Below are 27,714 nucleotides of genomic sequence, written 5' to 3' on the forward strand. Positions count from 1 at the left end.
GCCATTGTGGAGGCCATCCTCACTGGCGGCCACGATCACTGTCTCGCATGCCTGGGAAACATGTGAGACCGTGTTCATGGGTGGTTCATGTTTTCGCATGGGAACATGACCACGTCGGCATGCGGCTCGACTCTTCTTTTTCCGGAAAGCTCTGTTATTGGGTTCCGCAGCGTTCTCCTTCCTAACAGAAAGGGCACGCTTTCCCAGTGTTATCCATTAATCTCACTGTATGGGTTATCACGGAACAACAGTGACAGATATTCTCTGTGTAAGCCCTCTCCTATCGTCCTTCCAGGTAGGGCTGTCGCGATAACCGCAATATTGTAGTACCGCGCTACTGACAAGCCAACCGCAGAGGAATGCAAGTAACCGCAGCAACCGCGATATTCACGTGTTTTCTTTTTTCATAAGGCAATACCCTTCTTGTTTTGAACTTTGTGCATGTGTATTGAATGTTAAATAAGTTAATAATGATAACGAGACTGTTTTTATCATGGTGATTTGTACAGAGGCTTCGTGGATTTGCACTTAAGCCTAAACTGGCATGAGAGTGATCGACTGAGCGCTGCGATTACCTGCGTCTCTCTTTGAGGTCAAGTCAAATAGATTCGTGAAAAGGTTGCTGTGTCCAAGGAAAGCAAAATATGTCGTGTCATCCTTTTAACGTTTAAGGGCATTTACCATGAATGGCATCAGCGACAGCGCTGGTCAGCATTCCACAGCGCGAAAAGCCGCGGGAAACAAAAATCAGAGAGTCACGCATTGAATCGCATCAGCTTCAGCGTTACCCATGCGACGGATTGCTTGTCTGCTGAGCCTTGAAAAGTGGAGCTCAAAGTTAAAAATAATTAACACCTTGTTTTATTACTATCTTTTAATGAATCAGCGTTTTTGAACGTGTTCGTTGAATGAACGGTTATAATGACTCATTCAAAGACAGTCTGTTCCCACTGTAACTGCGCGCAGAGTGACAGCCTTTCAATGCGCAGAGACGCTGTTTAGTTTCGGTTACATTGGTTACTGAAAATGTACTCGTTTTTGTGCATGCTGACCACATCGTAACACTTATTTATATCGCAACAAATAAATATAAATAAATCAAACATAAATAAATAAATGGCGATAAAACCGCATATCGCGCCATTGAGCCACTCAAAATTACCGCAAGGGAAAATCCTTCACCGCGACAGCAATACTTCCAGGCAAGATGGGGCAAGAGGCTTGCACAGGGCGCTGGATGGGGTCAGCAGCTGTGGCCCTTTGGTAGGGATTCCTAGTCGTTGGTCTCGACGTGGCGTCAACTGAAGAGGAATGTCTCGGTTACATATGGTAACCCTCGTTCCCTGAATGAGGGAACGGAGACGCCACGTCCTGTCTCCACATCTGATGCACCCCGCTGGTGCAGCCAGGTCACCGGCTCGGCTCCTCAGCGAAAACCTGAAGATACGATGCACCTGCTGCTCTTCATATGTGCGTGCCGCAATGCAGCGCAGCTGATGCAATTATCGCATGCCAATGTGCATTGGCTCGGTTTAGTTACACTCGAAGTAGATTGGCCTCTGTAGCGAGATTCCTATTTGTCGGTCTCGACGTGGTGTCTCCGTTCCCTCCATCAGGGAACGAGGGTTACCATATGTGACCGAGACGTTTCAATTTAATACCACACATTATTAATGCAATTTTTTCCAATGAGCAATTTTCCATTTTAGCACTGACCTCACTCAAAGTCCCTTTAAGACAAGTCAAGTCAAGTCAAGTCAAGTCAACTTTATTTATATAGCGCTTTTCACAATGCAGATTGTATCAAAGCAGCTTCACAGTATTAAATAAAATAGTACATCAGTGTTTGTTTCTAGTGTAAAACGTCCACGTTTGGTAATGCTGATCAATAGTATTGTTGATTGATTAATTAAATTAAGTATCCCCAACTGAGCAAGCCAAAGGCAACAGTGGCAAGGAACCAAAAAACTCCATCAGGTGACAAGTCATTCCACTCGGCGGCCATCTTTGGAACGCCTCCTATCTCTTTGAATGGGGAACCGTTAAATTCTCCAAAACTGTTCGCCAAGCTTTCAGGTTGGATCAAGCTTATGCGCAGTGTCTGACTGTTTCTATAGGAATCGGAGCTTCTAACGGAAGCTGCAGTGATGTGATGACTTAACCAATCGCGATTCGCTCTTATTTAGAAGGCGGGAGTTATTCCGCCCTATTGAGCGTTGCACTTTTCCCCATTCAAAACAATAAGAGAGACGAGTATTATGTTATTCTATAGTCTTTGCCTCACTTTCTGCACGGACTGATACTACTTTTGAGATTTCTACATTTCTAGTGTAATTGTGTAGCATAATATTACTTATGGATGATTATGAGTTATGAAAAAATATTACTCATTCTTTTGTCTCATGTGTTCACAGCTCACTTGATCAGTGAGTAAATCAGAAAAGGGGTACAAAGGTATTTTCTTAAAGTTTTGTTATTCCTCGTTTATGAATAACTGCACTACCAGGTGAGCTACAAAATAGCCATATTTTGCACTTCACATGCTAAAAAACCAAACATATATATTATAGCAAACCCTGAAGAAACAACTATGCAATGTAGGGTAATGTTGGAGGCAGACAGACCAACAAAATAAGTTGTTTAGCAGTTGTTGACATCTCTTACCAAAATAGTGTTGGTTTGAGTCTATTTGTGGGACAGGCCCTTTAGTGAGTTTGTTGCAGTGATTCATGTGTATTTGCTGACATTGCAGGGATTAAGTATCCGGTTGTAACTCACTTCCTACCCTATTATTCATTTCCTTTTCCTGTGGCATACCACTGTCCTCCTCTCTGAAGGACGTGTGCATCAGTGTCGGAAATCCACTTTCATGGTCCATTGGTACTCCATCAAAATCCACTTCCTGTATGAATGTTACTACAGCAGAGAAAACACAAGATTTAATTCATTGGTATTTACATTTTCTGAGAATTTCACTGACATTTTTCAGTTTTTTTTTTTTTTTTGCCTTGAGGGCTGCAAATGGAGGAAATGAATTCCAGCGTCCGTTTCAGGAAGGTTAACAAGTCATTTCATGCTCATTGAGTTGCTAACACTGCTGTAACTGTACTTCTGCTGCAAGCGTCAGTCAGCACAGCGGCCACACAAATCCCACATGGCTGAAGCTTTCATCTTATCTTGCTGACTAAACTAAATGAGCAGAAATTGTAGTGCTCTGAAATTGACCCAAAAACAACAAGCGTCAATTCCACAGAGGTCAATTCGAGGATGTAGAGTGAAACTGCAGGCCTTCATTCTTTGAGCAACTGCTCATCTGTCTCCTTCGTGTTTGTTTACTGTGTTGTCGACAAAGGTGTTGATTTTCAAAATGCATAATTGTCCTGGTTTCAAAAAGATATCTCCTTTTGTGTGCTAAAACCATAAAAAATACAAAATATAAAACTGTATAAACTTTATGTGCACACTGAGTGGTGAAAGCTGTCAAGAAACATCAATATTTCATCCCAAAATCAAAAGAAAAATCCCCTTAATTCTCAATAGCCTTATGTAAAATAATGGCCCAGATGTTTCTAGTTGACATTCACCTTAGAGTATCAGTTAAATTGCAAAGTTACTAAACAATTGTTGTTGCAACAATTGTTGTTCATCTTGTGCAGTCGTTTTTTGTTTGTTTGTAGATTTGACATTGATCCTTAACAGTGTGATCTATCGCAATGGCATCATTTTAAGTATGACTTAATGTTTATTTCTCTTTTGTTTATGCAAATGAAAAACATGTTTGGTCTGCAACAACCCTGTTATGGTCCATTTGTCAGAATGTGTTTGTTTTGTTATGAATGAATGAACTTGAATACATATCTGCATCTTCTTCAAATTATATCTTAGGCTAATTGATTTGCTCCTATAAGTGTTCCAAGTAAAATATCTCACTGGACATTATAATGTATGTGTGTATGTGTCCAACAGTGATGTGGCTGTGTTTTGCTGAGTAGACTTTGGCTTCTGACTAGCTCTCACTGTGTGGCCCAGTACAGCTCCCTGCTGGTAAAGTGCTGTGTGTAATGGAAGCTCTGCCGTTTGGACCATCTGGAGAGATGTGTCTTCCAGGTCTTCACTGGCCTCCATTACCAAGGCCTTTATCAGATATACTGCTCTAGATTTGACTTTTCTTTCCTCTATGAGTATCAGAAAGAATGCAAATAGGTGGAAACAAAATTACCCACAGACTTGGTTATTGTTTATTTATGAAAAGATGTATTTAACTTGGCTGCCAAGTTAAGTATTTTTTAAGTCTTCTGTATTCATACAATAGCTTACAACATTTACATTATTCATTGATAATTTCCACTGTAGCTCTCAATTCAAATGAGAACGCTTGGGAAAAAGAATGTGCTTAATTGTTTTGAATGTAGCCTACACGTGTAATGTAGCCTACTTCAAATCTTAAAATGCATATTTAATAAATCTGTACTTGCAATCAGATAATATAGTATTATTGCAAGTTCATCATTACAAATACAAATATATTTAAATACATGACGTACAAATTTCAGTAGAAATTATGTAAGCAAATTATGTTTTAGTTTATCATAGACATAGACAAAAGAAGTATTTATGAAATTACTGTACATATAAAGGTCCTACTAACTTATAAAACTTAATAAAAACACTCTTAAGTTAAACTAACTGCATTGATATATTTGCATATAATTTTATACAATAATACATTTTTATTTAATTGTAAATAACATGCAGTTCGTTTTCGAAAACATTGCATTAATTTCTCACTTTCTCCGTAATAAGTAGTCTTTTTAAACCAATAACAATAACACATTGTGTAGTGTTACAACATGTAGACAGATCTCCCTCAGAAAGTTTGTGATTTTTAGGTTAGCATCTAGTTTCTGTATACATAACACACATATACATGTTTAACAGGGCAAGTGGGTTGTACAAAGTGACTGCTAAGTGTCTTCCGTAATGGTCTTGAGAAACAAATGACACTCCTTCACTTGGCTGAGGCTGAGTTATGTGCTCCTGGACCTCAACCAATGGCTCTGTTCATGACATCTTTCTGTTAGCATTCCAAAACACTTCCAGATTACGATGCAGACAGTTGCATTGCAGAAATTTTGGGTAGCATGAGAAACATTGTATGTTGGGAAGAAACTGCAGTTCACTAAGCTTCAAGATACTCATGATTTCATGTATTTAAACCACAAGATACCCATTTGATAAAGGAGCTACAGAAGCTGCACTACTAGCAGAAAGCTATCTACACTGAATCTAGTCTAGCGTAGCCAGACCTTCTGCCGTTAGTCTGACAGTTTGTTTTGTTCTGCATCATGTTTAGGAGCGTGAAAATGTAAAGTTGATGTCCCTACGATAACAGACCGGCTTGCATCTACTAAGATTACTGCAACAATGGTGCCTCAAACTTCCCATACTTGTGAAAATCCAGCATTGAGTTGATCCTGATAAGCGCTCATTGTCACAGTTGACACACACGACTTCCCAAAAATCCTGTAGAATTCAACCAATCAGATGACCAATCCCAAAGTGTTTCCCATTTTGCATTCCTTACGCATCAGACGTTCAGCCAACTGTCCGTGGGCATCACGTCTGAGGGGCTGTTTGTACGACGCCGTTTTCAACTAAAAACATCAACTTTTTATGTGTTTTGGCCGTTCATTTACACGGCAAAGCCGTTTTTGGTGCTTCAAAGTGCGAGTTTTTGAAAACGGTCTCTGTGTAAACAACAAAAACGTGAGTCTCTGAAGACGATGACATCATGCACATGTGTATTAAGTGTTTAGTGTTTCATCGCCATCTAATGGTCTGGCAGCAGAATACAGCGTTTTTTAGTCGTTTTCGCGGGTCCGTGTGAATGGGGATCGTTTTGACACTGGTGTCGTCTGTACAAAAAAAACTCAAAGGAAAAACTTCTCAGTTTTAACCATATCGTTGTCGTGTAAACGTACCCTGAGACCACACTGAAGCTAATTAATCGTGGGCAAAACAAACATTTGCACCTCCAGACACTACGGGAGAGAGATTCTAGGAAAGCGAGTAGATTCAGTTTTACATCTGTGGCATGTAGCAATGTAGGATTTTTCCATAAAAAGTTCTTACTTTTTATGCAGTCATTCATGCTGCTTAAAAATGTAGGTACTTTTGTACTGTTTTAGTTTTTAGTTTTGTACTGTTGTTGGTTTTAGTTAGAAACCTTAAGCTCATCTGTAAGTCTTTGTATGATTTATTTATCTCATTTGAGAGATTAAAAAAATGCACATGTTCAGGAACATCCGAAATAGTTGATGAAGGATTTGGGAGGGCCAATCCTCCCTCACATAAATGGGAGCTCCCTGCAGACAGCAGCTGGTATCCGTTCCACACCACCAGCGATCTGTCTCATCCCAGTGCAGGAAACTTTCGAAACAAGGCCAGATTACAACATTTTAAGTGTTTCCATTTTCTCACTTCACTGTCACTGTGGACATGTTCACACTTCAGGTTTTGGGGGTGGCAACCACATTCAAATGCATGTTATTGCTTTTGTTTTAAAAATTATTTTAGAATTTTTATGCAATTAAAAACCATTTTATTGTATTTTGAATACATTATAAGATAAAATGCTATTCATATGTACATTGAACTTGAATACAGCTCTGCTGTGATGAACATTTCTGAATTATATTTTATTTTAATAGTTTAGGGGAGTGTAAAGTCAGAAATGGCTGGGTTGCACAAGTGTGCTGATATATTTCAGTAAAAAAGCCACATTAAAAGAAAATAATTGTTTGAATAATTGTAGAAAAGCATTGTTTGGAGTAAACTATTATTATTATTTCTTAGGGGAAAAAAAAAAGTTTTTTTAAAGGGATAGTTCAGATAAAAATGTAAATTCTGTCATTTACTCACCCTCAAGTTGTTCCAAACCTGTATACATTTATTTTCTTCAGCTAAACACAAAAGAAGTAGCCTGGGAAAACCCAGATAACTTCCGGCAAATTCAGATTTGCTCGAGAAGTAGTCTGGCAAAGAGCTCATTCAAGCCCATTTCCATGGCCTAGAAATCGCGGCACCAATCAGAAACGTTGAGGCGGGCTTTACACGATGACGATCGCTCTGATTGGTTTTAGGTCTATCCAATTGCGCCCAGAGGCATTTGAGCGACCTCCGTTCAACTTTTAAATGCATTATTATATTCAAATTGCAAACACATGAGGACAGTCTCCATGAAAGACCCACTGGCAGATGAACGTGCTACTACATTTCTCTCCGAAACGGTAGGAAATTAAATGAGATTTAATAGAGGATTTTAACTGTGACACGATGATTGACAGGGCAGTTTAAGTGACAGGATGCACGCGACAGATCCGTCCGATAAAGATGATGAAGTAGTATGTCCCAAAGCTTGCCTACTTTTTTGCTACACATTCAAAAGTAAATACCTTTTCTTCACAAAAAGAGTACATACTTTTATGGCGTAGTGTAACTTAGGCGAATTGGGACGCAGCATATGGCTTTACACGATGCAGATCGCTCTGATTGGTTTTAGGTCTATCCAACTGCGCCCAGAGGCATTTGAGCGACGTCCGTTGGTGACGCCCCTTTGGAAATGATTTGTCTATGGAGCTTTGCCAGACCATAACTCAGTTACTACTGAGAATGGTCTGGTTTTAACCAGGCTACTAAAGAAGATATTTTGAAGAATGTCGGTAACCAAACAGTTGAACATTGACTTCCATAGTACTTTTTCCCCCCCTCCAAACTTTGGAAGTCAATGGGGTCCATCAATTGTTTGTTTTTTCCTCAAAACATCGTCTTTTGTGTTCAGCAGAAGAAAATACATTTATACAGGTTTGGAACGACTGGAGGGCGAGTAAATGATGACCGAATTTCAATTTATGGGTGAACTATCCCTTTAAAATATTTGAAAAACTTTTATGTGGTGTGACCAAAAGAAGCCATGTGGTGAACATGAAAATATGTAGGAAAAAAACTGAAAAAGGTTTCATTAAGAGGACTAAGAAGTCTCTTGTGAAAATTTTTATGACATGGCATGGTTAGTTTAGATTGAAAATGCCTCTAAAACGTAGAGGAAATTTGCAGTGCAAGCAAGCAGCATGTTAACTAAAGTTTCCGGGTGCACTGAGACTTCAGCGTCAGCAGCATTCCACTGGAGCCTTTGGAAACGAAAAATGCTGCATCTTTTTATTTGATTTCCTGTCTTGTTGGCTTGTATTTGCGAGTGTTTGTGCGTACATACACAACTGTACGTGTGCATTCTTTCCGGGCGCTTGGACGGCACCATTGTGTCGCTGGGCAGGGGGCAGGAAGGCAGGGCACACTGGAGGAGACAAATTGTGGGGAATTCTGTGTTCTTGGAGGACATGTGGAGGAAAAAGCTTGTGGATGTCAATAGAAGCTGATTATTTTTAGCGCCGGTTGCTACTTAACAATTCATTCTTGGATTCCCGAGTGCTAAAATAACTGTTCGTAGATACCAAGTGGAAGATTGTTGGAAAGTAGCGTTGTCACTTTACCTAAATATCAGCAGTCGATCCCAATACTAAAATGTAATTATTATTGATGCCAAAGCAAAAACGACTATGCTTTTGAATATACCCATGAGATGTCATAACTTCACTGGTAATTGGTGTGAATTTTGTTATTAGAGATTCATGCAGATTTAACAATTTTACAGTTTTGTTCATGCATTTTAAAACGTCTTGTAAACTTGTAGCCTTGTAAGCCAGAGTCGTATTTCTTTCCGTGAAAAACTGGGTCAATTTGTTTCACAAGATGTAAATGTATGTCCTAAAGAATTTGTATGCTGGCAAACTTCCAACTGAGTTGATCATTATTACGTATGTCATCTGTATTTGAGAGAGTGTACACACAGGGAATTAAGTTTGCCCAAAATGTGCTTTTGATTTTGACACTTTGAGTCATATACAGAATGTTTGGCTCATATCGCTGTGAGTGATCCATTCTTTTGAAAAGAGCTGCCAAGCCAAATCCTTTAGTGGAGTCTATGAATTTTACAAGTTTATTTATTTATTTATTTATTTATTATTTTTATTGGCTTGGAACCACAAGCAAGTTGTACATTTTCAAAACTTTTAGTATTAATCTGATAATAGTAATTAAAATGTACTTTTATTTTGTCAAACATTTCAGCATATTTTCAATTGTTTCAAAAGTATCCTTTCCACTTCATATAATATTTTTAATCTATATTAGCTTTTCATTAACAGCAACTGTCTTCCATTATGTTAATGCTATCAATCCATCATGTTAAAGCAGTGTCTTATCTAGTATGACTCACTAACAGTTAGTCAAGGGGAAACCAGTCTTACTTTTCGGTATCAGATAAGGCCAATCTACGTTTTCATGTAACTGATTTTAAAAAGTTATGAATGCTTTTAAAGCAAAAAAAAAAGAAAAGATTTTGTAGGTGATGAACTTGTAAGGTTTATGCAACCGGCAGCAGTTTAATACATTTGTCTATCATTTAATCCAAGTGATCTTAATGATTCATTTGGACCATCTATAGATTTCTATACTGTAGATATGATTCTATATAACTGGTTTGCACTTTCCAAAAGATAACCAAATATAATCAATTATTGTTTAAGTATATGTGATTTACCTCAAATGATAACTAAAAAGTGTTACAGAGGTTGACATCTAGCTTCTAGCTTCTAGCTTTTTCTTTTGTTTGCTATTTTGAAGAAGAATTTTTCCATAGTTATGACAATCTAAAACCAAGGGGCCTGTCTTCGATTTATAAGCTGATCTCAGCAGCCAAATTCTCATTCCATGACAAACAGTATTTATTTTTAGGGTCTTTTGGGCTCATTCTGTCTCTTCTTAGCTTTCTTTCTTGGACATTTTCCCCTTGTAGTCTCTTTTTCTAATTCCCTCACAGAACTCTCACTCACTCATGTCAGTCTTATGTCTTGAAAGACCCAGACAGCACAAAGTTTCCGAAGTCAAGTACATGTTTCTCGGTTTCTGACTGACAATTTGTGGTTTTGTCACCTCGAGTTATTCTTGTCTCGTATTCTTTTAACACATCTCTTTATCACATCTTTTGCAGATTTGTCCACAGCAAAGAGAAAGTTTGCAGAGTCGCTGAACGAGTTTAAATTCCAGTGCATTGGTGATGCAGAAACAGATGATGAGATATGCATTGGTAAGATCACAACATTGCTTCTTCTGAATGTTTGTTGTTTAGGTCAGTGTAATGAAGAAAAAAAAAACAACTTCAGCATGAAACCAAAGTATCATTAGCATTATACTTCAGTTTTAAACCCCAAAACTTGTTTCAATGTACTGTATGCTATCATTCATAGAACATTTGTAGAAAGCATATGTGATCTATGAACTCAACCTTAAAAGCACCAGCTTCATCATTGTTTCTCTAAAGAGAATCGGTTGAGCACAAATTGATCCATGGCCATCTGATTCCACTCCAGTTCTTACACAATATATTCATTACAAGCTTTTAACTCAAATAGACAGATTTTACTGAGTGCCATCCACATGACCATTTCATTCAGCCACGATTAAACCAAGCTCAACTTTTATGTATTTGCCATAATTTCACTTGACGGTGTGGCATCAAAGACTTAAGTGTTGGAACCTGTGGGAATTTTTGTGGCTTTCTGTAAGTCCTGGCACCTTACATGGAAACTTGCTGAAATCCTGCTTGGCTGAATCTGAAGAAGGAACAAGTATGGACTTGCCTTTCTTCTGATCTCATCTTCAATTGCAGCCTTGCAGTCCTGCAGTCTCTTACTTTCTGTTGACATTGTTCTTTATGAATTTGAACATTAAAACCATAGGCCACAGCAGAGCCCACTTTATTATATCTGGACTCTGGAGTTTTCTTAGTAAATGCATCCAGTGCATGTCTGAGGTTGAGTATCTTGAGAGATTTGATGAGTTAGCAGGCTTTAGTTTCGATATACTAGAGCCAAGCAATGAAAGGCAAGCATCAGTATTACTTCTGCCCATAGTTAGACATACATGTTTGCTGCAGACATGAATGTCATAATGCACCCGTTCTATATGGAGGTGTTTTACTAGTTTTATAACAATTTGATGTTTTTGCCTGGTGGACAATAAAACAGGCAAAACAAGAAAGAAAAGAAAAATCAACCAGACCTAATCAGTATCTAGGGACCAAAATATAATTTAGTGTTTTTTTTTGTTTTTTTTTGGCTTAGCATAGCAGCATGCAAATACCACCCTAAAACCTTAGTTACGCCCTGGCAACAGTCCACAACTTGCGAAAAAGAAGTGCACTTTATTGTATCGAATGTGCAAATAGTGTACTTTGAATCTTTTTCATATTAAAAGTTTGACTTTAAAGTACATTTTAAATCGTTATGTTCGTACACTTATTTTGATGTCTTGACTAACATACTAAAGCACATGCAAAGTAGCGGAGTATGATTTTAACTGTATTTGATATTACATTTATAGTTAATAGATTTTACATGTGCTAAATTGCTATGTCATCATTATAAATGTATAATTACAATATATTTAGATGCATGACATTAAGTATATTTTATTTGACCATAAATGTCTGTACATTCGGCTGTACACTTTAAAAGAAGTACTTAAATCCTTCTTAAGTGGGTAAAAAAGCACTCTCAAGCTACTAATTGCATTTAATATAAATGTAAATGATACATTTTCATTTAAATGCAAATGACAAGCATTTTGCAAGTTTCTGAAAACATTACATTCAGTTCACAATTAAACTTATTTTAAAGTATATATATTTCTGTAATAAGTACTTTAGCATTATGTTTTGCATGGGCAAGTACCTTACATTTTCTTCAGAAAGTTGTATTTGTATTTATTATTATTATTATTATTATTATTTTTGTTTTATTTTTTATTTTTGACCATCGGCACAGATACAAACATTTGGTTAATTTCAGGGAAAAAAAAAATTATCATTTTTTTTCTTTTTTTTTTTTTTTCTTTTGTCTTTTCAGAAATGTTGGTATTTGGCCACTGGTATTTTGTAAGAGCACTGAACACATGGTAGATCTGTGTTGTCACCTTCTCATGGTTGTCACACAGACACAAGACTGAACACAAACCTGATGTCCTAGTTTCTGTGGTGAATTATAAAATGACAAATGTCTGACTTCAGTGCTTGTAGATGCAAATTAGCATAATATGGCTAAGATGCTGTGTGTGTGTGTGGTCACCAGTCTCATATTTTTTCTTTCAAAGCTAAATCGCTACAGGAGTTTGCTGGAGTCTTACAGAACCTGGAAGATGAGAGGACACGAATGGTGAGCTGGTTTCTTCATCATCATCAGCTTCATTATCATTATGCTTATCACTAATATTTTAAAGGAATAGTTCATTCAAAAATGAAAATTACCCCCATGTCGTTCCAAACCAGTTCCGTTCAATAAAGAACGTTGGACAGTATGATTATATATATATATATAGAGAGAGAGAGAGAGAGAGAGAGAGAGAGAGAGAGAGAGAGAGAGAGAGAGAGAGAGAGAGATTCTGCTATAACGTTTATACCATGGTGCTACTGACAAAATCGGACACGAAGCAGATAAACAACTACTTTGTACCTTGCTGACTGTCACATTGTAGGTAGCTTTCACCCTTGACCTTGACGCACAACGTAATGACGGCAATTGACGCCTCTTGCGCCTCGTTCGTCATTATGTTGTGCGTCAGGTCAAGGGTTAGTCTTTCGCCGTAAATCGATGTGTACGGCCGTCTGCCGGAACCGGAAGCTAGTTATTTTAGTTGATAAAGTTTTAAATATGGATATTTTTCTTACACGAACACATCACTTCACTTCAGAAGACCTTTATTAACCCCCCAGAGCCACGAGGAGCACTTTTATCATGGATGGATGTGTTTTGATGGACTTCCAAAGACATACAGCCATTCACTGGCATTATAAAGCTTGGAAGAGCCAGGACATTTTTTAATATAACTCTGATTGTATTCGTCTGAAAGAAGAATGTCATATACACCTAGGATGACTTCACCCAGGCTTATTCATCCCACTTTTGGTGTAAAAGAGACTTCTTTGGCTGGATCCCAATTGGCACATTTCATGTGGCCTTAAATTGTGCGTAAATTATTATTTTTTTCGTTAGTAAAAAAAACAAAACAAGCAATTGACTAAAATTAATTACTAAAACAAACTATATGGCCATATAAGAACTGTGCTTTACCTGATGAAAATGATTGAGTGTGCATTTTCAGGCATATCACGTGATGATGTCATGATGGTGTGTAAATGTTGACTGAAATGTCAGTAATGAAAGGAACTCTGCGACTTGTGTCTCTTCAGATTGAAAATGCCAATGATGTGTTGATCTTGCCGCTGGAGCGCTTCAGGAAGGAGCAGATTGCAGCTGCAAAGGTGAGAGTAGAAGTTCCTGTTCAAACCACTTTATGCTGTGATGGTGTTCATAGGCTTATTGTGTTTCTGAACTCCCGCCATCACGTAACAGTTTAGTTATCAATGCCATTGAAGAAGTACCCTCTTCAAATACTTCAAGTACTACTGTTTGATCATTGATGTTACAGAGTCAACACGTGGAGATTCCATGTGGGCCGAGCAAATACAGCTCAAAGAGTTTCTAAGAAACGGCCTTAACGTTTTAAACAGCACTGCCATCTGTTGGTTATGTTGTGTAAGCACTTATTATAGTGTTCATGATGATTAATTAACATAATTTGACACATATAACAGGTTGTGCATTTCTCTTAAAAAAAAAAAAAAAATCCCTTAAAATTTAATGCCAAACTGTGTTGAAAGTACATTTATCAGAATACAAATGGAATACATTTAGGGCATAGTATAATTAGGCAAATTGGGACGCATCTATGGTTATTTTTGTCACTGTTTTGCCTATGTTTCTAATCTAGTTCATTAGTTGTCATGGTTTCTGATTAGTTACACACCTGTTTCTGTTGATCATTCCCTCTTTGTATTTAAGTTGAAGTTCCCTTCAGTTCTCTCAGTTTTGTGTTCTGCTTTAATGGTTTGTGAAGTGTTTTACGCAAGACTATTTCATTGTTCATGTGTCACTCTCTTGTGTATTTACTACACGCTCACCAGTGACAAAAGCATGAGTATTAAAACATAATGATTTAAAATGTACTTTAAGTAAACCTTTTAATTTTATACTATTAGAGAGTGCACTTTTTTCAAAAGATTTAGTCATGAAATTACTCTTTAAGCACTCTTTAGTGGTCTTTTATTTCAACAATTTTGTATAAAACTTTACTTTAAATATTTGAAGCACTCTACAAGTTCACAATCGTTACAAATTACGCGCACTTCTTTTTCACAAGGGTTAGGAGAACAGAGATATTTAGGTTATCTGTCTAATCACAGTCAAGAGACAATCGAAACAGCTTGAGAACTTCAGCGTCCACCCCAAACGCGCTACATGATATAGTTTAATTAAAGTGAATGCATGCACTTAAAACAGAAACAACTTAACTGCTTTCAAAATGTAAAATATATTCAATTTAAAATGAATATACATGTACACATACATGCAAGTCTCCTCATATAGGCTAACTTTATAGCTGTTGTCTGTTTGAGTTGACTCAAGAGTTTGCATTTTTATCCCATAGGAGGCCAAAAAGAAATATGATAAAGAGACAGAGAAGTATTGTACAGTGTTGGAGAAACATCTCAGCCTGTCTGCCAAGAAGAAGGAAGCACACCTTCATGAAGTATGTACTGCTCTCAATGCCAATCTATGTATACTGAAATGACCTTTTTGCATGCTCTTAAGGGACTAAAAGCTACAAACCCCCAATTTGATTTCATGTGGATTTGTTCAGTTGTGTATTCTGTCTGATTTTCTAAACACATTTCCCCACAGGCGGATAACCAGGTGGACCACGTGAGGCAGCACTTCTATGAGGTCTCGCTGGAATATGTCTTCAAAGTGCAGGAAGTTCAGGAACGAAAAATGTTTGATTTTGTGGAGCCGGTAAAACTTCTTCTCATTTTATTGCAGTGGTTCTTCAAAAATGCAATATTACTGCCAAAAACATGGTTCCCATCCCAGCAAACATTTGGACGTTTAATGACCATTGGAAAATACGTCCCTCCGGCACGTCCCGTCATGGTTGAAAAATAGTTCCAAAATGAAAGTTGAACGGACGTCTTTGACATTATCTGTTCTGTGTTACATATTTTTACCGATTTATGCCGTCCTACCGCGACTATTTATGGCCAGGGACACGACGTTGCCGTCGGACCAATGTTTGCTGGGATGGTTCTGTCTGGTACTTTTTTCTTAGTAAAGCTCTTATAATTTTGACTGAAATTAAATTTGCTTAATATAATTGCAGTTATACATCTTTAAATTATATTGTATTTCCTCTTCACGACAGCTGCTTTCCTCTTTGTTGTTGTGTGTAGTTGCTGGCTTTTCTACAGGGTCTATTTACATATTATCATCATGGGTACGAACTGGCCAAAGACTTCAACCATTTCAAGACAGACCTCACTATCAGCATTCAAAATGTGAGTCCATTTCTTACAACAGACCCTCACAGATGTTGATATTACACATTTAAAAAAAAAAAAAAGTAGAATTAGTTTGGTTTATAGCCTTAGTGCATTAAAGGGATAGTTCACCCAAAAATGAAAATTCTGTCATTAATTACTCACCCTCATGTCGTTCCAAACCTGTAAGACTTTTATTCATCTACGGATAGGGCTGTCAAACGATTAATCGCGATTAATTGCATCCAAAATAAAAGTTTGTTTTTACATAATACATGTGTGTGTGTACGGTGTATAATTATTTTCTATATATAAATACACACACATGCATGTATATATTTAAGAAATATTTGCATGTATATACTGTGTATATATATTTATATTATATATAATTTATATTATATATAAATATTTTATATATAAATAACACATTTTCTTAAATATATATATGCATGTGTGTGTATTTATATATAGAAAATAATTATACTCCGTACACAGACATAAATTATGTAAACACAAACTTTTATTTTGGATGCGATTAATCGCGATTAATCGTTTGACAGCCCTATCTACGGAACACAAATGAAGATATATTTAATGAAATCTGAGAGATTTCCATCCCTCCATTGACAGCTACGCAACTACTACTTTGACGCTTCAAAAAGTTTATAACGAGATCGTAAAACTAATCCATATGAATTGAGCGCTTTAGTCCAAATTTTCAACATTTGAACAGATTGTATTTAGGCTTTTATTCACATATAAACATTGATCAACTCACTCATCAGTTGTGGTAAACGGAAGCTCAAGCATGTTTGCTTGACATGTGAGAACCAATGAGGTTCATTCTCATGTTACGCATCACGTGTGAGCTTCTGCAAGAACCAATGAGGTTCATTCTCATGTTACGCATCACGTGTGAGCTTCTGCAAGAACCAATGAGGTTCATTCTCGTGTTACGCATCTCGTTTGAGCTTCTGCAAGAACCAATGAGGTTCATTCTCGTGTTACGCATCACATTTGAGCTTCTGCAAGAACCAATGAGGTTCATTCTCGTGTTACGCATCACATTTGAGCTTCTGCAAGAACCAATGAGGTTCATTCTCGTGTTACGCATCACATTTGAGCTTCTGCAAGAACCAATGAGGTTCATTCTTGTGTTACGCAGCACGTTTGAGCTTCTGCAAGAACCAATGAGGTTCATTCTCGTGTTACGCAGCACGTTTGAGCTTCTGCAAGAACCAATGAGGTTCATTCTCGTGTTACGCATCACGTTTGAGCTTCTGTAAGAACCAATGAGGTTCATTCTCGTGTTACGCATCTCGTTTGAGCTTCTGCAAGAACCAATGAGGTTCATTCTCGTGTTACGCATCACATTTGAGCTTCTGCAAGAACCAATGAGGTTCATTCTCGTGTTACGCATCACGTTTGAGCTTCTGCAAGAACCAATGAGGTTCATTCTCGTGTTACGCATCACGTGTGAGCTTCTGCAAGAACCAATGAGGTTCATTCTCGTGTTACGCATCACGTTTGAGCTTCTGTAAGAACCAATGAGGTTCATTCTCGTGTTACGCATCACGTTTGAGCTTCTGCAAGAACCAATGAGGTTCATTCTCGTGTTACGCATCACGTTTGAGCTTCTGCAAGAACCAATGAGGTTCATTCTCGTGTTACGCATCACGTTTGAGCTTCTGCAAGAACCAATGAGGTTCATTCTCACGTTACACAGCACGTTTGAGCTTCTGTAAGAACCAATGAGGTTCATTCTTGTTACGCATCACGTGTGAGCTTCTGCAAGAACCAATGAGGTTCATTCTCGTGTTACGCATCACGTGTGAGCTTCTGCAAGAACCAATGAGGTTCATTCTTGTGTTACGCATCACGTGTGAGCTTCTGCAAGAACCAATGAGGTTCATTCTCGCGTTATGCATCACGTTTGAGCTTCTGCAAGAACCAATGAGGTTAATTCTCGTGTTACGCATCACGTTTGAGCTTCTGCAAGAACCAATGAGGTTCATTCTCGTGTTACGCATCACGTGTGAGCTTCTGCAAGAACCAATGAGGTTCATTCTCGCGTTCCGCAGCACGTTTGAGCTTCTGCAAGAACCAATGAGGTTCATTCTCGCGTTACGCAGCACGTTTGAGCTTCTGCAAGAACCAATGAGGTTCATTCTCGCGTTACGCAGCACGTTTGAGCTTTTGTAAGAACCAATGAGGTTCATTCTCGTGTTACGCATCACGTGTGAGCTTCTGCAAGAACCAATGAGGTTCATTCTCGTGTTACGCAGCACGTTTGAGCTTCTGCAAGAACCAATGAGGTTCATTCTCGTGTTACGCATCACGTGTGAGATTCTGCAAGAACCAATGAGGTTCATTCTCGTGTTACGCATCACGTGTGAGCTTCTGCAAGAACCAATGAGGTTCATTCTTGCGTTACGCAGCACGTTTGAGCTTTTGTAAGAACCAATGAGGTTCATTCTCGTGTTACGCATCACGTTTGAGCTTCTGCAAGAACCAATGAGGTTCATTCTCGTGTTACGCATCACGTGTGAGCTTCTGCAAGAACCAATGAGGTTCATTCTCGTGTTACGCATCACGTTTGAGCTTCTGCAAGAACCAATGAGGTTCATTCTCGTGTTACGCATCACGTTTGAGCTTCTTCAAGAACCAATGAGGTTCATTCTCGTGTTACGCATCACGTTTGAGCTTCCGCAAGAACCAATGAGGTTCATTCTCGTGTTACGCATCACGTTTGAGCTTCTGTAAGAACCAATGAGGTTCATTCTCGTGTTACGCATCACGTTTGAGCTTCTGCAAGAACCAATGAGGTTCATTCTCGTGTTACGCATCACGTGTGAGCTTCTGCAAGAACCAATGAGGTTCATTCTCGTGTTACGCATCACGTTTGAGCTTCTGCAAGAACCAATGAGGTTCATTCTCGTGTTACGCATCACGTTTGAGCTTCTGCAAGAACCAATGAGGTTCATTCTCGTGTTACGCATCACGTTTGAGCTTCTGTAAGAACCAATGAGGTTCATTCTCGAGTTACGCAGCACGTTTGAGTTTCAGCAGGAACCAATGAGGTTCATTCTTGTCTTACGCATCACGTGTGAGCTTCTGCAAGAACCAATGAGGTTCATTCTCGTGTTACGCATCACGTGTGAGCTTCTGCAAGAACCAATGAGGTTCATTCTCGTGTTACGCATCACGTGTGAGCTTCTGCAAGAACCAATGAGGTTCATTCTCGTGTTACGCATCACGTTTGAGCTTCTGCAAGAACCAATGAGGTTCATTCTCGTGTTATGCATCACGTTTGAGCTTCTTCAAGAACCAATGAGGTTCATTCTCGTGTTACGCATCACGTTTGAGCTTCTGCAAGAACCATTGAGGTTCATTCTCGTGTTACGCATCACGTTTGAGCTTCCGCAAGAACCAATGAGGTTCATTCTCGTGTTACGCATCACGTTTGAGCTTCTGCAAGAACCAATGAGGTTCATTCTCGTGTTACGCATCACGTTTGAGCTTCTGCAAGAACCAATGAGGTTCATTCTCGTGTTACGCATCACGTTTGAGTTTCAGCAAGAACCAATGAGGTTCATTCTTGTCTTACGCATCACGTGTGAGCTTCTGCAAGAACCAATGAGGTTCATTCTCGTGTTACGCATCACGTGTGAGCTTCTGCAAGAACCAATGAGGTTCATTCTCGTGTTACGCATCACGTGTGAGCTTCTGCAAGAACCAATGAGGTTCATTCTCGTGTTACGCATCACGTGTGAGCTTCTGCAAGAACCAATGAGGTTCATTCTTGTGTTACGCATCACGTTTGAGCTTCTGTAAGAACCAATGAGGTTCATTCTTGTGTTACGCAGCACGTTTGAGCTTCTGCAAGAACCAATGAGGTTCATTCTCGTGTTACGCATCACGTGTGAGCTTTTGCAAGAACCAATGAGGTTCATTCTCGTGTTACGCATCACGTGTGAGCTTCTGCAAGAACCAATGAGGTTCATTCTCGTGTTACGCATCACGTTTGAGCTTCTGTAAGAACCAATGAGGTTCATTCTCGTGTTACGCATCACGTGTGAGCTTCTGCAAGAACCAATGAGGTTCATTCTCGTGTTACGCATCACGTTTGAGCTTCTGTAAGAACCAATGAGGTTCATTCTCGTGTTACGCATCACGTTTGAGCTTCTGTAAGAACCAATGAGGTTCATTCTCGTGTTACACAGCACGTTTGAGTTTCAGCAAGAACCAATGAGGTTCATTCTTGTCTTACGCAGCACGTTTGAGCTTCTGTAAGAACCAATGAGGTTCATTCTCGTGTTACGCAGCACGTTTGAGTTTCAGCAAGAACCAATGAGGTTCATTCTTGTCTTACGCAGCACGTTTGAGCTTCTGTAAGAACCAATGAGGTTCATTCTTGTGTTACGCAGCACGTTTGAGCTTCTGCAAGAACCAATGAGGTTCATTCTCGTGTTACGCATCATGTTTGAGCTTCTGCAAGAACCAATGAGGTTCATTCTCGTGTTACGCAGCACATTTGAGCTTCAGCAAGAGGTTCATTCTCGTGCGTTAAGCAGGTTTGGATGAGTTTCTGTTTATGTTCGCTGATCAATGTTTATATTTTAATAAAAGCCTAAATTCAATCTGTTCATCATATAATGCGATAGAGTCTCTTCAGAAAATTTGAACTAAAGCACTCATATGGATTAGGTTTACGATCTCCTTAAAATTGTTTTGGAGTATCAAAGTGTTAGTTGCGTAGCTGTCAGTGGAGGGACAGAAAGCTCTCATATCTTCATTTGTGTTCCGAAGATGAACGAAAGTCTTACGGGTTCACCATGAGAGTGAGTAATTAATGATGGAATTTTCATTTTTGGGTGAACCATCCCTTTAATAATTTGCAACTGAGAATCATCACCATGTCATATTCTGTTAAGTCCATTGGGATGAGTGTATGTTCACTGGACAGGATGTCAACTTGACTCCTGACCCCTGATGGGAGCAGTCAATGTCCTTTTGCCAAATATAAATGACAACTATGATACAACTGGCCACTTCACAATGAGCCTGGTCAGATATGTGTTATATTTAAGCAGTAGAGTAGTTTAATGTAAGAATTTTGGATTTTTAATGTAAGAACAAGCATTCTTGAATCTTCATACAGTATCTGTTGAAGCATTCACCTTCTTAAATTGTCTTTGTGGTCTTTCAGACTCGGAACCGGTTTGATAGTACACGTTCAGAGGTGGAATGTTTGATGAAGAAGATGAAGGAAAACCCACACGAACACAAGAGCATGAGTACACACACAATGCAGGGATATCTGTTTGTGCAGGAGAAACGTAAGTTGAAAAGTGTGGAGCTTCTCTCTTATTTCTAAGACACAACTGATCACACTGACTTGTGGCCTCTGTAGAAGTTTTCTTTATAATTGTGTTCCATTTCCAATTACTTATTAACTACACTACCAACAATACTAAATGGCGACCCAATATTCAGAAAAGTTTGCATGGACACAGAAATTGTGGCAAAACAGCTCTACCATGAAGCATTGCGAATGGCGTCATTGAACATCATTGATCTCCCTGCATTCTCAAACTACTTGTATATTTGTATATGTAGTATCTAAAATGTATTGTATTTATCACTGACTCTAAGTCAGTTGTTTTATATTATAGGCAACTGTTGTTATTTTATATGAGGATTCCCTATTCACAGAGTTTTGTTGCAACCCAGGCTTTTGTTGCAACCAAAATATGTGTCTGTGGTGTCATTTTTGCAAAGATATTACATTGTTTTTTGGTTCGTGGCAGTTTCAAAGTGAAAGCTTCCGAAACATATAAATGTAACTGTGCCAACATTTTATTAGATTGAAATGAAGTGTGCAGTGAGTGGTAATGCTTTGTCACGTAATAAAGTGCTTTGGGAAGTTTGCTTGTGTCTGTCTAAAAGCGAAGTGGAACACACTAGGGTTATTTTAGCATAATTTATATTCTATTATAGCAGTGGTTTTCATTCCTGGTCCTGGGGACCCTCTGCTCTGGATATTTTAGCAGCGTCCGAAAGCTTAAAGATGCTTCCTTCTGAGGACTCATTCCAACCCTAGTGAAAAAAACCTTTACCCAAATATATTTAAAATACATTTATTTCATTCTAAGTATACTACAAATCCATTAACATATTTACTGACATATTGCTTAAGACTTGTGATATAAATATCATTAAACATTATTAGGAGTATTTCTTTATTGCACAGTGCACATTTCTTGATATTAAGCCTTAAAATGTGTTTAATATCACTATTAGTAAGGATAGTGTGATCTCTGTATAATGTCGGTCTTTAAATGCAGGATATATAAAGTGTACCTAAAGTATATTGGTAAAACTTCCATTTCCTGTCTCCTTATATCCCTTCATCTGATCGATTTTTTGAAGGCAGCATAGTTGTATCTTTCGCTGCCTTAGATATCCACAATCCTGTGCTTTCCATTCTGTGACAGTTGAGCTAGAAAAAGAAAGATGGCATCTGAAAGTTGCAGATGGTGGTCAGTTTGTGTGTAAATGTATGTTTTTGACCAATGTTTTCCACTTTTGATGTCATTTCTAGTGAGAAATGTCTATTGTAGTGAATTGATATTCGAGTTTATTTGCTCTATTTAGAATCTCCATAGAGTTCCTATAGAGTGGCAATTATCACAAAATGCAGATTAATGTATTTTGTTTTCCACAAGAGGTCAGCAGAGACACACAATGACTGAATGCGAGATCTAATATGATGTTTTCATTAGAATTGGACTGGAATGATGTCTTTTCTTTTTTTGTGAAATAATGTAAAAAGCAAGAATTTAGAGGTAAATAAAATAAAAATCACACACATAAATATAAAAGATAATATTTTAGCATTATAGACTGTTAATAAGATTTCTGGACAAGAAAAAAAAAGTAGTGTAATAAGTGTCCGGGTCATTTTGACCCCCGAGGAGATGTTTTGTTACACTCCGGGGAGGAGAGCTTTGTGATCCACCGTACTGTATCTTGTGGTCTAACTGTACTTTGCTCATGTGGCTCTCTGCTTTGCACCAAATCAGGTTCCTTCGTGTCCACATGGGTGAAGTACTACTGCTCCTATCACCGAGAGCCCAAACGCATGACCTTGATGCCGTTCGATCAGAAGTCTGGGGGCAAAATTGTAAGTTCTCTCTCTCTCTCTCTCTCTCTCTCTCTCTCTCTCTCTCTCTCTCTCTCTCTCTCTCTCTCTCTCTCTCTCTCTCTCACTCACTCACTCACTCACTCACTCACACACACACACACACACACACACACACACACTCTCTCTCTCTCACATACAAACTCTCTCGCACCCTTTCACTCAGCAGCATGTGTAACCTTTGGAATGGAGAGTGGATTCTGGCACAGGCCACGTGCTTGTACCCCTGCTGGCACTGACACGACTCTTATCCTGCACAGAAAGCTGTGTATCGCATGGTTGAGCTGGCACTAGTGTCTGTACCTGGCTCTGTGCCCGTCCCACTCTCCACAGCCACACACACACACAGGGTCAATAGCACGAATCTCACTCCAGGGACTGCACGCGGCCTGATTACATTCTGACCACTTACAACCAAGCTAAACACACAAGCGTGCCAACCGCAAGAGAAAAGCAAACAGAAAATGTGTTTTATTATGATTATAAATTCAATTCAGAATCAAATTGTTTCTTTGTTTGTATGGTTTATGTTATTGCAGAATTAAAAAATTGCTTTCGATTCTTGAGTTGGAATTTGAATTGCTGTCACCCACTGGAGTTACAAGTGGAATGGCAGGAAGAGCAATTTACCGAATTGTAATTTTAAACTATTCAACAACAGAGGAATTGCATGAGTCCAACACGTATAGCTGCACAATTAATCGTTAAAACATAACGACCTCGTTTCTATCACCCACGTGACCTCGTTCCTTAACTATAGCTGTGTGAAAAATAATTAAAATGATCACAGAAGTACGGGGATAAAAGTTTATAGATTGGATATAAACACTGATTTCTACAGCAGAGATCAAAATAGAGTGACTCACCCTCTGAAAATATCTTTTATTTTCTGTTAAAAAATGTATTTGTCATTGAATCATTCATTCAAAAGATTCATTAAAAAATGATGATTCTTCGAGTAATGAAACAAGTGAAGTATTAATGAGTGAGTCATTGAATATTTTTTTCAAATTAATTCTTTCATGCTAACCGTGTTGAGCTATATAACAATGATTCATTTTCTGACGATAAACGTATCCGAACAGTTGCTCACTTAATAAAACACATAATATATTAAAGCGTCTTTGGTGTTTCCGAAGAGGGTAATGCGGATATCACTGACAGGCCGTTACACTGGTTAAAATAGCTGATTTCTCTGGATGTAAACACTGTTAGAAACATTTGGGTTAATGGAAGTACAACAAAATATATAACATTGTTCTAGTGCTGTAACATGCAGTTACTTTTTTTAAAAGTTTTATTCTATTTTAATTCTACTTTTCTCTAAAATCAAATTTGAATTAGAATCATGTTTGCGGTCTCGGTTCAATACAGCTCAAATTCAGTACACATTACAGAGGCTTGTGTTGCCTCCTCAATTAAATTATATTAAATATTCCTATATATATTCCAGGATTTTTTTCTAGTTTTTTAAACCTAATGTTTCACATCTGCGAAACCAGTTGACTGCCTGTCCGCTCATCTTCAACATATTTGGCATGATATTTTAGTGAGCTATATATGGATAATATTAATGAAAAATGTGTCAAATCTGGCAAAAAACTAAACAAAAAAACATATTTTGAATTAAACATGCAATGTGATGAGTTAAAAATATTACTTTACACAGACAAAGGTTGATAAGCAGAGGTTTTACTAAGGTGGTTACTAGGGAGTTGCTAGGTGTTCTGTGGCTGCTTACTGGTCCAAGTCAAGTATTTTCGTAATAAAAATTGTAAGTGTTATCAATTCCAGTAGTGATAGCACACTGCAGCTCAACAAGGCACACAATATGATAATTCATGTTTGCAGCACAAACGGTGTGGTTGAATTATGGACCAATAAATACTTCAGGTTAAGGGTTCAAATACTAATGCTTCCCATAGGAAACATTATTAAATAACCTAGAATATCCCTAAATGTGCACTTAAAGTCTTGCACACTTATTGTAGACTAGACTGCAGAGTGTCCCATTTGTCATTTTTAGTTTCAGATGAGTGCTAACATGAGCTCAGTTTGTTTAGTCTGCAATCGTTACGCTAGCTTTACCTTAACACCTTTTCTGGTATGAGAAGAGAGAAAGAAAACTAGAGAGAAGTCACTCAGTAGAGTGGATTGATAGAGACAATTAGACTCTGTAAGTGGAGAGGTCACTGAAAAAAGAGAATGCCAGCGCTCTGGTAATGAACTCCAGAGGCATGTGTGTAATGTGTTGTTAGTCGGTAAAGGAGTTGTGAAGTGTTGAAATAAAAATAGCCCACTGCATTTGAACACCCATTCCTTGGCCAGACTTTGCAAGAAGATATGGAGTAACCTGACACTTTATCACACATTTATATAATCATTTATGTGATGACAGTGTAGTCTGTAAATATAGAACATCTGGTCACATTTTCCCTTCAGCTGTCCAGGCTCACGTAAAAAATCAGTCAAATAGTGAGAATTTGGTGCCTATATTCATGCTTATGTTTCTCTTTCAGGGAGATGAGGAAAGCTTTACGCTCAAATCTTGCACCAGAAGGAAAACAGACTCCATTGAGAAGAGGTTCTGCTTTGACATTGAAGCCGTGGACCGGTGAGTTGACGTCCCGCATACCCGCCACCAGATGGCGCTTTAGTCCACATAACAATCCAGCAGGAGTCACACTTCCTGGCTGCTACTCAGGAAAGGGGGTGGAGATTTTAACTAGGTCTGCCAGGCATGAAAAGAGTACACTGCAGATAGCTTCAACCTGTCATAACTGTTGCTGTAACTAGGAATGGAGAGGGAAAGTGGCCATCTCATGGGTTGAGGGAAGGAGAAAGCAGGCGAATACTTTATACTTTAGGCCAAAATGTCCTCAGCCCTCCTCAGAATGATGCAATGTTGGACTGTTAGGTAGTAGCCCACACCACGCTTTGCACACTGCAAACATTTTGTTTTTTTTTGATACGTTAGTCTTGTTTCCCAGCAAAATTGTGTCAGATAATAAGATTTATTTCCATAGAATATATATCTTGAATTAAATCAGTTTTTCTTTCCCCACTAAGATTCAAGTATACCTTATTATATTTGCGTTTAAAGGCACAATATGTAATATTGACAGCTAGCGGTTGAAATGGGTAATGCAGTTCAAATTAAAAATATTTGAGATAGTTGTTGTTTTCCCCGCCTCCTCCTCAGACTCGACGCTTGCGCAACAGGAACGAGCGCAATTGACAATGGAAAGCGACGAGCCTGTATATTTACCTGGATTTTAATGTGTTTTAATATGTCTCTGGTCATAGAGCGGTAACACTCTACAATAAGGTTTCATTAGTTAACATTAGTTAACTACTTTAGTTAACATTAACTAAGAATGGACTGCACTTCTACAGCTTTTAATAATCTTGGTTAATGCTAATTTCAAAATAAAAATTTCTATTTGTTAACATTAGTTAATGCCCTGTGAACTAACATGAACAAACAATGATTATTAACTAACATTAAACATAAAACTGGGTCCAACCCTTGCAAAGTATACCTAATAAAATGGCCAGTGAGTTTATGTCTGAATTCACTAGTTTTTCTTACTGTGGCCATTAAGTAAGCAAAGAATTTCACACACAGTCTGCACATGAATGTTACAGTAATGCCTTTTCCGTTTATGTTACCTAATGATTCAGCACAGTGTCAATGTGTCATGATGAACATGATTTCCAGTTTTCCATCTTCTCTTTCACACACTGACTGCTATTCTCAGATGGAGGAAAAAGAAAATGTTATTTCTATAGCAACCGATGTAGCGGATCACGGATATTGACAACATTGTCTGGACAAACGGATCCGATTTCAGGATTTGCAAAATAAGAGTATGAACAGTCCTTTGACAGTCCAATCAGTGCTTTGATAAATAGCTATAGATAGATATAACTACGGAAGCGTGTGCGCTCGCGTTTTAGGTGTTTGCTGAGGAGCCGAGCACCGGCCGTTCAGCGGTGGTACAGCAACTGTGGCGACGGGACGTAACCTCTCCGTTCCCTCCTTCAGGGAACGAGGGTTACATACATAATCGAGACGTTCCCTTTCAGTCACATCTTGGGACTCAGCCGTGAAGCCAGTGCTGAGGCGGCCTCATATGAAGCAATCCGAGCGGCTGCAGATGCCATATGCCCCAGGAGCCTCTGAAAAAGTTTCAGTGGGGCCACTGTCATGCTCTTGAGTGAATTCAAGCAGTTCAACACCGACCGAGCACGTTCCTCTGTGAGGTGCGCTGTCTGGTTGACCGAGTCCAATTCCACAACGAGAAAAGAGATCCTCTGCACGGGGGAGAGTTTGCTCTTCTCCCAGTTAACCCGAAGTCTCAACTGGCTGAGGTGACTGAGCACCAGGTCCCTGTGTTCGCACAACTGCTCTTGTGACTGGGACAGTATGAGCCAGTCGTCGAGGTAGTTGAGGACGCGAACGCCGTGTTCTCTCATGGGAACAAGGGCTGCCTCCACGACCTTCGTGAAGACGTGAGGTGACAGCAACATCCCGAAGGGGAGAACTTTGTACTGATATGCCCGAGCCTTGAACGCAAAGTGAAGGATGCGTTTCTGCGCTAAAATTTTTAATGGGAGCTTGTGAAGGGCCCAACTCAAACCCGACTGAGGGGCAGCTCACGATGGCATGGCAGCACTTCACAGCAGGCTTTTGATTGCCCGAAAAGGCCACCTTGTGAGAGGGGAGAATCGAGAAAGCGCACTTTGTCGACATCTCGCACCCCTACAAGGTTTAGCCAGGGAACACTTCTGGACCACCAAGGCGGACATCGTCCGGCCGAGGGCCTCTGCTGCGACTATCACGGTCAGTCATCATGCGCAGTTCCTGCATCAACCGGCGGCTCGCCGGCACACGACGTGGTGAGGAGTGGGAGGTCCACAGGGATTTTGCCCAGCTTTCCGGAGAAAGAAGAGTCAC

At 38.9% G+C, this 27,714-nt stretch overlaps 1 protein-coding gene across 5 annotated transcripts in view; it reads left to right on the top strand.

The window, feature by feature from the left end:
• Window positions 1–27,714, top strand: part of LOC307144557 (rho GTPase-activating protein 26-like) — a 120,844-nt gene that overhangs the window by 36,654 nt on the left and 56,476 nt on the right. For all 5 annotated transcript variants that reach the window (XM_079847008.1, XM_079847010.1, XM_079847009.1 and 2 more), the window contains exons 2-10: window positions 10,109–10,204; window positions 12,268–12,329; window positions 13,364–13,435; window positions 14,662–14,763; window positions 14,916–15,026; window positions 15,461–15,565; window positions 20,760–20,889; window positions 22,636–22,736; window positions 25,274–25,368. In XM_079847008.1, coding sequence (XP_079703134.1) covers window positions 10,109–10,204; window positions 12,268–12,329; window positions 13,364–13,435; window positions 14,662–14,763; window positions 14,916–15,026; window positions 15,461–15,565; window positions 20,760–20,889; window positions 22,636–22,736; window positions 25,274–25,368 — 874 coding nt within the window. The remainder of the gene's footprint in view (window positions 1–10,108; window positions 10,205–12,267; window positions 12,330–13,363; window positions 13,436–14,661; window positions 14,764–14,915; window positions 15,027–15,460; window positions 15,566–20,759; window positions 20,890–22,635; window positions 22,737–25,273; window positions 25,369–27,714) is intronic.

This window comes from Squalius cephalus (assembly GCF_949319135.1).
Source record: "Squalius cephalus genome assembly, chromosome: 17".
Taxonomy (NCBI): Eukaryota; Metazoa; Chordata; class Actinopteri; order Cypriniformes; family Leuciscidae; genus Squalius; species Squalius cephalus.